Below are 12,805 nucleotides of genomic sequence, written 5' to 3'. Positions count from 1 at the left end.
ACGTGAAAGTTAAAAATAACAAAATGTTATTTAGCTAAAGGGATTGAATTATTATTTCTCTTTTGCTATCTCTATATATATATATATATATATATAAATATGCATTAAAATTTTCAGATAGTTTAAAAGTTTGGACTAAGTTCACTGAAACTTATTCATCTCCATTTCGAATATGCCTAGGCCCATATTTATTCATCGTAGTGCATGAACTAGACCAAATAAAGGTAAAAAATAACATTTGCATTCTGCCACTTATAAATATTTATCAACTTAGCTATCTTATATATTATTTAATGTGTAATTTAATGTGTAATTTAATGTGTAATTATATATATTATTTAATGTGTCTCTCCATACAATGCTACAGCGATTTCAGCACATGAAAATAAATCATAAATGTCTAACAATCATATATGTCCGATTCTGAATGGTTTCGGAGTTAAGATAAACGCAGTTATCCTAATAACCGCACATGTATTTATGTCCAGATACTTATACAAAATTTATTATTATTGTATTAATCTCAAATATTTTTTTTATTACTGTATTATAATTTAATTGCATTTAAAGAATATAATTAAATTATATTATTACGTTTTAAAAAGCGTATTTGAGACTAATATTAATTTAATACATAATATTAATTTGAATACATAAAGTGTTGTGTAAGTCCAGTTACTGAGACCGGACAATACCTGTCCGGACAGTTACACAAAACTTTATTTGTTTAAATTAATATTAGTCTCAAATGCTTTTTACCTTAAAAATCCATTTGAATTAGTTGTCTTTTGTCATTAAACATCTATTTATATTAATATGTCCCATCAGCATACCAATTTTCTAATTATAGTCGGACACTGGGATAATTACGACTCAGTGGCCGATCGGCTAACCATCCAATAAACGAGAATAGATTGAAATGAATTGAAATGGATTCAGATTTTCAGAAATATTGATTCACGAATGTTAAAATGAATGCTTTTCAATCCTGAATGCATTTTTATTTATTTATGGGAATTGCATGGAGCATATCTCTATGCCTTTCAATCTAAAAATAATATTAGCTTTTTCTGTGCATAACACAATTGTGAATATAACTGTTCAATTCAAAATTTTAAATAGGAAATGCAGTTTTTCAATCCAATTGCATCCAATTAAATCCAATTAAATCCAAAAAAAGTATTTGCTATTTAAAATGCATTTGGATAAAAAAAATTTCAATCCATTTAAATTTCAATTCATTCTCGTTTGTTGGGCGACCACTGGTTGATGCATTCTATTACTTATTTAAACATTTTAATTAATAATCATTAATGGGTTCGGATAATTTTTCTTTGCTTAAGAGAGTCTTGAATTTTCAAATAAATATTAGGTATACAACTTTGCTTCCGCCGTTTTCCTATAGATGGCTTTAGCGGTAAGTGGTCGAAATAAATAGATCATAGATGTCATATAATAAACTTGGGCATCTGTCAACATAACCCCATAGAAACATTAGTCGATTTGTGTCTGCATCATAAAGTTATTCTCGATTGAAAATGTCAGTTTACGAGCCAAATTCTCGTCATTTGCGGGAGGTTTTAATTTTTTGCTTCAATATGAAGAAATCTGCGGCTGAGGCTCATCGAATGCTCTCAAATACTTATGGTGAGGCCGCTATTAGTGAAAGAACGTGTCGTGAGTGATTTCAACGCTTCAAGAACGGTGATTTTGACGTCCAAGGTCATGCTCTGTATTTGGTGGGACCAGCTCGGCGTAGTGTATTATGAACTGTTAAAACCGACTGAAACAATCACAGGCGATCGGTATCGAACGCAATTGATGCGTTTGAGCCGAGCATTGAAAGACAAACGGCCGCAATACAACGAGAGACACAATAAAGATTTTGCAGCATGACAATGCTCGACCCCATGTTGCGAAAGTGGTCAGGACATATTTGGAAACGTTGAAATGGGAAGTCCTACTCCACCCGCCGTATTCTCCGGACGTTGCTCCCTCTGACTATCACTTGTTTCGATCAATGGCACACGGCCTGGCTGACCAGCACTTCCGGTCTTATGAAGAAGTAAAAAATTGGATCGATTCGTGGATAGCCTCAAAAGATGACCAGTTTTTTCGACGCGGGATTCGTACGCTACCCGAAAGATGGGAGAAAGTAGTGGCCAGCGATGGACAATACTTTGAATCATAAATGTATAACCAGTTTTTTACAATAAAGCCTCGAATTTCGGAAAAAAAACGGCGGAAGCAAAATTGTACACCTAATATATACATAACTGTCTTCAATGAATCTTTGGTTGAAACATCAAGTCATAGAGTTAAAATTTCATATGCTGTTATTGAAACATTTCAATAATAAATTACTTATGATGTAAGTAACGATGCCTTTCCTTAATAGTCATATAAAGAGTAAGAAATAGGAATGTCAAGTAGCATATATACCCATACAGAAAAAAGAGATATTCAGTTAAATGAGTTTCAGTTAGAGCACAACATGTAGCCTGTTCACACTAACTTGAAGCGCTGTTTACATTAACAAACTTTCGGTTAGAGGAACCGAAATTTTCTATCAAGTATGCTGTCATTATAGCGAACCATTCGGTTACTCGCACAGAGTGCGCGAAATGTTAAATTCGGAGATTTATATCGATCTGCGAAATCCCGACAATTTGGTCACTTCAGCGTCTCCTTAAGATATTGGGATCTTAAATATAAGATCCAATTGTGAATACTGATCTGTTTCGCATCGTGAAATTGGTACTGAATCTTTGAGTCTTGCATAAAGAAAGATTCAGTACTAATTTCATGACGCGAAATAGGCCGGTATTCGTAGTCAATTCTTACATTTAAAATTGTCTTAAATACAGTTGTCTTAAGATGTCATAAGTCAATCCGAGGACTGTATTAGCATTATCTTAAGACATTATTTAAGACATTATTTAGTTTTAAAAACGAACTATGAATCTCCTATATTTCGTGTTTCACAGTTGATAGTTTCTATGAATAGATGAAAGGACAGAGATTTAGAAAGAGACACTGCACATACCATGCGAAGCGATTCCCATCCCATCCCTCCCCCCCCTCCCCATAGCCTATACAGTACATGGAGTATTAGAAAATTATGTAACATTTATGAGATTTGTTGATAACTTTTTAACAAATGGCGAGCGATGGCTAAAATTTGTTTAAGGCCACAGGGTCATGATATCCTGCATAATTATCGTGTGTCGATGTTGACGGAAGAATTTTTTAAAGCATTAAATAAAATAATATTAAATAACATGTGTACTACGATGTTTTATTACTTTAATATCGTATAAGGTGTATGTCGTATAAGTATATGTAAATATCTCAGTAACCGAATATTTAAGCGTTAAGGTTGTCATAAATAATACAATTTATAATATATTAGAAGGTTTTTTAATATAAATATTTGTATTAGGTGTACAACTTTGCTTCCGCCATTTTTTTTTCCGAAATTCGAGGCTTTATTGTAAAAAACTGGTTATACATTTATGATTCAAAGTATTGTCCATCGCTGGCCACTACTTTCTCCCATCTTTCGGGTAGCGTACGAATCCCGCGTCGAAAAAACTGATACATCTTTTGAGGCTATCCACGAATCGATCCAATTTTTTACTTCTTCATAAGCCCGGAAGTGCTGGTCAGCCAGGCCGTGCGCCATTGATCGAAACAAGTGATAGTCAGAGGGAGCAACGTCTGGAGAATACGGCGGGTGAGATAGGACTTCCTATTTCAACGTTTCCAAATATGTCCTGACCACTTTCGCAACATGGGGTCGAGCATTGTCATGCTGCAAAATCTTTATTGTCTCTCGTTGTATTGCGGCTGTTTGTCTTTCAATGCTCGGCTCAAACGCATCACTTGCGTTCGATACCGATCTCCTGTGATTGTTTCAGTCGGTTTTAACAGTTCATAATACACTACGCCGAGCTGGTCCCACCAAATACAGAGCATGACCTTGGACGTCAAAATCACCGTTCTTGAAGCGTTGAAATCACTCACGACACGTTCTTTCACTAATAGCGGCCTCACCATAAGTATTTGAGAGCATTCGATGAGCCTCAGCCGCAGATTTCTTCATATTGAAGCAAAAAATAAAACCTCTCGCAAATGACGAGAATTTGGCTCGTAAACTGACATTTTCAATCGAGAATAACTTTATGATGCAGACACAAATCGACTAATGTTTCTATGGGGTTATGTTGACAGATGCCCAAGTTTATTATATGACATCTATGATCTATTTATTTCGACCACCACTTACCGCTAAAGCCATCTATAGGAAAATGGCGGAAGCAAAGTTGTACACTTAATATATATATATATACAAGATGTCCCATTTTAAATAATACATTAAGATTTCTCTCTAAAATTAGATGGTAGATACGGAAAAATATTTCAAACAAAAAGTTATATGGTTCGGAGAAGAACATAAGAAAGTACTATTGATTTGACCTTGGGCGTCGCCAAAATCAAATCGATTTTTTTTAATGGAATGGAATCTTATTTTTGATGACAGAATTTAAGTTGGTATTAAGAGCTTTTCAAAACGTTGCAATAAAATTATTTTCCATTACGTATTTTTCAAATTACCAGATTTGAAGGTTACAATACCGCCGGCATTACGCAAGATATCCGACCAATGATTAAAACCTCTTGAATGTTGTTCAGGATTATGTCCTGGATAATATTTCAAGATCAAGGCCTTTGAAGGTTGTACCTCTTATTTTAATTTTTTATCTATCTATCTATCTATCTATCTATTTGTTATCCAGATCGCGATTCTGAACAACATTTAAGAGGTTTTAATCGTCGGTCAGATACCTTAAATAATGCTAATGCCGACGATATTTTAACTTTCAAGCCTTGCAACTCAAAAAGTATTTCATGAAAAAAAATGTTATTATAGTGTTTTGAAAAGCTCTCGAAATGTGTTAAAGAATATGCAATGAATAAGAAAGGATTCCATATGAAAAGTTGATCTTCTAACTTTGAAATATGCTTTCAAGGTCAAATTTAAGATCCTAACATATTCACTCCCCCCCCCCTCAATCACATAACTTTCCTCTCTTGTATTTTTTTTGGAAAAATATTTCCTTTCCAAGTTATTAGCGCAAAAAGATTAAAATGGACTACCCTCTATGTATAAGTAAACAGTTTCACGCGAATTCTACACTTATTTACGATTTTGTGGATTATGTAACTCTTCCAACATGTAAAAATATGAAATTGTTCACATGAATTTTTTCGTCATATATTAATATTAATATATATTAATTATTTGATTGAAGCAAACATACGTAAATGCTAATAAATGTGTGATGTTGTAGGCTGTTTTAAAAAACCGCCATAGTTTGGATAAAAGTATTGTATATAACTGTCTAAAACCAGTATTTGACTTGGGATTACTGACAGCTTCTGGTAAGATATACTTAGACAAATAGAATATTTATTTAATTGTATAACTTATTTAATTAATAGATTTATACTAAAAAATGTTGACAATAAAGACTATCTTTTTATAATCATCTATTTATTTATTTTACAATGTAAAATAGAGAATGCAACATGAACGACATTATGCATTTATTTTTATTTTGTATTTCACTTTAATTTCTAATAAATCCTAATAAGTTTTTCTCTTCATGTAAGATATTTTTGTTTGCACTTTGATAACTATGCCACGAAGCTATTAAGTAGCTTATTTTTAAATAATTTTTTATTATTATTAATTAAGGCTTTTGTTTCTTTCTCTTTTATTATTTTGTTGTAATATTTGATTTAGAATCTACATGGACTGAAAGTCGAAAAATAATAGCTCCAGCATTTGGTATGATGCCGATGAAAGAATATTTTAACATATTCGTTCAAGAATCTTTAATACTTACTGAAGATTTAGAAAAAATTGCACAAAGTGAAAACGAAATTGAATGTCTTGACCATCTTTGCAGATGTACCTTAAAAATTGCATGTGGTAAGACAATGCAATTTATTCTATTTTTAAATTATGTACACGTATATAGTTTTGTAAAAACAATTACAAAAAAACGATTGGAATTATAAAAATTTAAAGAATCAAAAGACTGTATACAATATAAAAAAAATTAATTTTAATTATTAATTAATTATTATTCATAAGAAAAAAATTATATGAAATTAAAAAAGGATATTAAAAATTTAATACTTTTACAAAATTTATTACTTTTTACATAATTGCGTAAATTAATCATTGGAAATTGTTTGTGAGATTTTCTAGAATTTTACTAGATTACTATTTGTAGGTTTAGGGAAAATTATGAAAATCGTTATTTACTATTTATTCCCGGGAAAAAATATTTCATATATAACTGTAATTATATATATAAAATTATAGATAATTATGTATAATTATATGAAAGTATACATAATTATATATATAAGTATATATAATTATATACAGAGTGTCCCATTTTAAATAATGCATTAAGATTTTTTGAAAATTATGATAAAATACGGAAAAATGTTTAAAAAAAAAGTTGTATAGTTAGGAGGAGGACATAAGAAAGTATCATTGATTGGATCTTGTGGCGCCAAGGTTAGATCAAGGTCATATCGATTTTTTTTAATGAAACACTATTTTTGATGACAGAATTTAATAGCTGGTGTTGAGAGTTTTTCAAAACGCTATAAAAAAATATATTTTCATTAAGTACTTTTTGAAATTATGATGTTTGAAGATTACAGTCGGCATTAGCTAAGGTGTCCGATCGACGGCTAAAACCTCTTGAATATTATTCGGGATCATGTCTTGGATAACATTTATCCAAGATCAAGGCCATTGGAGATTATATCTTTTATTTTCATTTTTAATCAAATCCCACTTAATGTACTTTAAAAATAATTAAAAAACTCTCTAGTAAATATCTATTTGAATCTCTTAGAATAGTTTAAATTTGATATAGAAGTATTGGATTTTTTATCCATTATGGAACTTCTTGCCCCGCATATAAGATAAGAAGTGCCGATAAGAGCTTCCTCTGCAAATTTTATAATATGTTTTTAATGAAAGGTAAATGCGCATATTTTTTACATGCCTTTTGTAGTCAAAGATCCCTAGTTTCGATAAATAGCAGCATGATCTGTGTGAGTTAAATATTCTTTATTTTAGTGCATTTTACTCCCTGGTCTACCCTATAACATTTTCTAGGTTGATTACGAAAAAATAGTCACATAAAGTGTTTTATAAACTTTATCTTTGATATGTCTTTAAAATAAAATCATTTATACATTTACGCGTTGAAAGAGTAATAAATATAGAGATATGATTTTTTTAATCCCATAATGTACAGATCATTTTATTTGCGATAGGTATCTCGAAAGAAATGGAAGGCGTTTTAATGTAATTATAATAATAAAACAATCTATAGACGCAGAACGCGGGTCGCAGATTGCAAGTGAAATATATTTCAGATTAAAATAAGTCACAGACCGCAATAGGACGCAGGGTGCGAAAGTTGAATCAATTTTCTACGTCCTACCTAAAGCCCGATCTACATAAGACGTAGATCGCAGATCGCAAAATTAGAAATTAACCAACTAACTTAACATATTTTAATTATAATATGGTTGTAGGACGCAAAACACAGAACATAAAAAGTTGGATGAACTTCAACTTTCGCATCCTGCATCTTGCATCCTACATATTACAGTCTGCGATCTATTACAATTTGAAATACATTTCACTTGCGATCTGTGTTCTGCGTCTATATAAAGCACTTTGTTAAAACTTACCGGACACCTTGTATATATAAATCTTAAAAAAAACATTTTGTGATTTTCAGTCTTAATGATTTTCATCTTAATGATTTTATCTCGATTTTCATAATATTTTCGAATTTAATGGACAAATAAATATTTTTTGTTTCTAAAAAACTCTACATAATTAATATATTGATTCAAAAGTTTTTTTTATATGTTGCTGTGTGTAAAGATACCATGATGGGTGTCAAGATGGAAAGGAATTTAATAGATGAATGGTGGAAAATAAGTGCAAGGTATGTATTTTATTCTAAACTTTTTAATTTATATTCGAACACATTTCGTAATACTTCCAGTGTCAAATTTTAAAGTACAACTTACAACACCAGTCAGTTAATATCAACTAACAGCAACATAACATCAATATATAATTTTATAGTTATAATTTCATTCTTAACAATATAAATATAATCAAGGATACATTTCAAATATTTGTATTTAAAATACAATTTGTATTTCAAATACCCGGTAAAAAATTTGTTATGCATGAATATGCATGTATAAATATGTGTATATTATGTACAACATACATAAACATACATGTATAAATATCCATAAACATATATAATTTTATATGAAATATGTCCTTATAATTCTCAAAAATATAGATATAAGCATAAAATAAATTATAGGTATAAGTAGAAAATAAAAAATGTTTATAACTTGGGAAAGAAGCGTTTCCGAACCCATGTTTATATGACTTTTTTTCATCCTTACAATGAGTGGAATATACTCTTTTGGCCAACTATTTCTGAAACACTCTGTATAAAATTATGGTAATTAAGTAATATAGGGGAACACTTTCCGATGATCTTGTCTTTGACATATGTGGTCATGATTCCGAGTGAATTCAAAAGATTTTAGTCCGCGGTCGTCCTTTGTTAAAAAGTTATTAACAATCAAAGTTGCTAATTATTGTATAAGGAGCGCACAACTTTTCACACCAAGCGACTCTCACCCCCTCCCCCTCTCCTGCTTAAGAGGCACACGACTTCCATAATTGTTGCACAACATTGAAATCCACGTGCAACAGTACAATTATGAAAGTCGTGCGTCGCTTAAGCAAGGAGAAAGATGGGGTGAGAATCCCTTCGTGTTGAAAGTCGAAATCTATATAAAATAGTATTTAATATTGTATGTATAGCAGAAATATAATATTACGTTATTTTTTAACCTTTTTTTTAATAACTTTTTAACGAAGGACAACCGCGGGTTAAAATCTTTTAAAGATCACTCGGGGTCATGACCTTGGCCACATATGTTAAGATCAAGATCATCGGAAAGTGCTTCCCTATACATAATTATCAAAATTATATATAATTGTATATGAACAATTTTTTTACATTTTACCAAACTTGTTTTTTTTTTCTAAAAAAACAATGCGAAAATTATCCCTGTAATTATTTGTTATGTTTTCACACTATTATTATTTCTATTATTATTTCTATTACACTGAAAAATAATTTTATAAAAGAAAGAGGGATGTATGAACATGTATGGACGTATTTTCGATATAATTATACATGTTTATAAATATTTACACTTATACGTTTATGTATATTTATACACATTTATGCATGAAGAATTTTTTACCGGATACACTTCAATGATTTTGTCCAACCCTGTATATAATACATGTTAAGCTAGCGGCACAATGCTTGTTTTTTTACTGAATTGCTAGAATAAATTCTGGCCACTATATTGGCTACGATGAAGATGTATTAGTTACACTATCACAGCCAATACGATTGCAAGATTCTAATCCAGCTAGGAATCCAGCAGGAAAACAAGTATCGTGTCTCGTAAGCTTTATATTGTTGAATGTGGAGCTGTAATATTGAGGAGGTATGTTATTGCAGAATTGATAAGTAACGCGTTTGTTGATAAGTAACGTCGTTACCGTTACAATTACTTTGTTTCGATAATAAATGGGTAAGGATGTTACATTTTCTTGTGAGTAATGTTAACGATAACACAGTTTTTTGAATAACGATAAGTATTTGAAATACGAAAGAAGCCATGATCGGTCAAAGTTGGATGTTTTAAATAATACACATACTATATATTCTTATATTAAATTAATTTATTCCAGATATGATCCGATAACTTTCGGTTTCAATACAATCATTCTGTAATATTGGGAATACAAATAAGTTTCCGCCGTTTGCAAAAGACGGCGCCACTAATAAACTACAGTTAAAATTATTTGATGTAAAACGACATATCGTAAGGTTGGACATCTGGCAATACCATAACCTTGAAATATTAGCGATTTTGTATCATATATTTTTTTTTGTACGAAAATGTCAAGTTTTGAGCCGAATAAAGGTCATTTGCGGGAACTTTTGATTTACTTCTTTAATTTGAAGAAATCTGCAGCTGAGGCTCATTGCTTGTAGAAGCATATGGTGATGCTGCCTTAAGTGAGAGAAGTTGTTGTGATTGGTTTCAAAAGTTTAAGAATGATGAATTTGACATCGAAGACAAAGAAAGTGTACGAAGACACGGAATTGGAAGCATTATTGGATGATGAAGATTCGTGCCAAACGCAAAAAGAACTTGCACTTACATTAAGAGTGACTCAACAAACAATTTCATATTGTTTGAAATTATTGGGAATGATTCAAAAGCAAGGGAATTGGGTTCCATATGAACTGAAGCCGAGAAACGTTGAATGCCGATTTTTCACATGTGAAATGCTGCTTGCCAGACATAAACGAAAGGGTTTTTTACATCATATAGTCACTGGTGATGAAAAATGGATCCACTACGATAACTCAAAGAAGAAGAAATCATGGGGACCATCTGGCCATGCTTCAACATCGAATATTCATAGCAAAGCCGAATATTCATGGAAAACAACTCATGTTGTGTATTTGGTGGGATCAGCTTGGTGTCATGTATTATGAGTTGCTCAAACCGAACGAGACCATTACTGGGGCTCTCTACCGAACACAATTGATGAGATTGAGCCGACCACTCAAGGAAAAACGCGCTCACTACTACTCCAGGCATGACAAAATTATTCTCCTGCATGATAATGCTCCATATGTTGCGGCGCCGGTCAAAACCTACTTAGAAACACTCAAATGGGAAGTTCTATCTCACCCGCCGTATTCTCCAGACATTGCTCCTTCCGACTACCAGTTGTTCCGATCGATGACGCATGACCTGTTTGAACAGCACTTCACATCATATGAAGATACCAAAAATTGTATCGATGATTGGATAGCCTCAAAAGAGCGTTCTTCCGACACGGTATCCACATGCTACCAGAAAGATGGGAAAAAGTAGTGGCTAGCTATGGCCATTACTTTGAATAAAACATTATGTACCGTTCTTTCACAAATGCTTAATTTTTGATAAAAAACAGCGGAAACTTATTTGTACTTCCAATAATAATTCCCTCTAAATTAAATTAGAAAGAAAAAAAAAAAGAAATTTATGTATGTACTGTTGTATGTCATTGCATTGATCTTAACAAGTGTCTTATGTAATATCTGCATGTGATTGCACCGCTTCTGCTTTATATCTTCTGTATTTGGCTCATGATATGCTATTTTTTTGTGTTTTGAAAATTAACAAATTTTTGTTAAACCAAAAATCGGCTCAGAATATGATTAAAAATGTATCCCTTGAAGCACATAAGGTTATTTTAAATTACTTTGTACATCTTTTAAATAGAGATTGTAATGTAATTGAAAAAAGATGTTTTAAAAATTATTGGGAGTACAAATTAGTTCGGTCCGTTTCTTTAAAGATGGCTCCAGCTGTTGTGAATGGTTCATAGTGACAGCTGATTTTCAGAGGGCGGTTTCAGAGAGGTTAAACATCTATTAATAATTCAGTTTATATCGTTTTGAGTTTCATACAAAAACCTTGATTTTTACTATGTTTGAAATGTCAAAGTTTGTGTTAACCAAACAGCATTTGCGGGAGGTTTTGATTTTCTGCTTTAATTGGAAGTGCGACTGAAGCCCATCGAATGCTTGTCGAAGTTTATGATAACACTGCTCCAATTGATAAATCGTGTAGGAAATTTCGGGTTTCGACGTTTCAAGGATGAAGATTTCAGCGTTGAAGGCAAGCCTCGCTCTGGACAGCCAAAAAAATTCGAAGACAAAGAATTAGAGGCATTACTCGAAGAAGATCAGAGTCAAACGCAAGAGGAGCTTACAGAATCATTGGGGGTAACTCAACAAACCGTTTCTGTTGAGAGCCATGGAAATGATTCAAAAACAAAGAAATTGGGTGAACTGAAACCAAGAGACGTTGAAAGGCGATTTTTCACTTGCGAACAGCTGATTCAAAGACAGAGAAAAGGTTTTTTTGCATCGGATTGTGACTGGAGATAAGAAGTGGATATTCTATGACAACCCCAAAAAGAAAAAATACTACGCTAAGCCCGGTCAATCGTTGCCATCGACCTCAACATCAACATTACGGCCGAACATTCATGGTTCGAAGATCATGCTCTGGTGGGATCAAAGGGTCTTGTTTACTATGAACTGCTGAAACCTGACGATTCCATTACGGGCAATCGGTATCGGCTACAATTGATTCGTTTGAGCCGTGCATTAGCCGGAATAAGAACAAAGACATAATAAAGTTATTCTTCTTCATGACAATACTCGATCTCATGTCGCTAAAGTCGTAAAAAAATATTTGGAAACGCTCAAATGGGATGTTTTACCCGCCGTATTTTCCGGACATTGCTCTTTCTGATTACTGGTTGTTCCGAAGGATGCAGTACAATTTGGCAAGTCACCGGTTCACTTTTTTCGCAGAAATCGAAAATTGGCTCCAAAATTGTGGATCGCCTCCAAAAACGATCATTTTTTCGAGATGGAATTCGAAAATTGCCTGAGAGATGGGAAAAAGTAGTAGGCAGCGATGGACAATACTTTAATCTGTTCATTCATTTTGTTTTGAAATAAATGCATTTTTAAACACAAAAAAACGGACCGAACTAATTTGTACTCCC

General features: G+C 32.2%; 1 protein-coding gene across 1 annotated transcript in view; it reads left to right on the top strand.

Moving 5' to 3' along the window:
* LOC108691853 (cytochrome P450 4V2-like) overlaps positions 1-8,057 on the top strand; it is a gene marked incomplete at its 3' end in the record, with an annotated part of 9,547 nt that extends 1,490 nt beyond the window's left edge. The window contains exons 2-5 of the mRNA XM_018199788.1: positions 118-224; positions 5,355-5,445; positions 5,810-5,998; positions 7,994-8,057. Of these exons, the coding sequence (XP_018055277.1) occupies positions 118-224; positions 5,355-5,445; positions 5,810-5,998; positions 7,994-8,057 (451 nt within the window). The remainder of the gene's footprint in view (positions 1-117; positions 225-5,354; positions 5,446-5,809; positions 5,999-7,993) is intronic.
* Positions 8,058-12,805: the final 4,748 nt, after the last annotated feature.

The sequence above is a fragment of the Atta colombica genome, unplaced genomic scaffold, assembly GCF_001594045.1.
Source record: "Atta colombica isolate Treedump-2 unplaced genomic scaffold, Acol1.0 scaffold107, whole genome shotgun sequence".
In the NCBI taxonomy this organism is placed as follows: domain Eukaryota; kingdom Metazoa; phylum Arthropoda; class Insecta; order Hymenoptera; family Formicidae; genus Atta; species Atta colombica.
The sequence above is the reverse complement of the archived record's forward strand: the minus strand, read 5'-3'. Positions and strand labels throughout refer to the sequence as shown.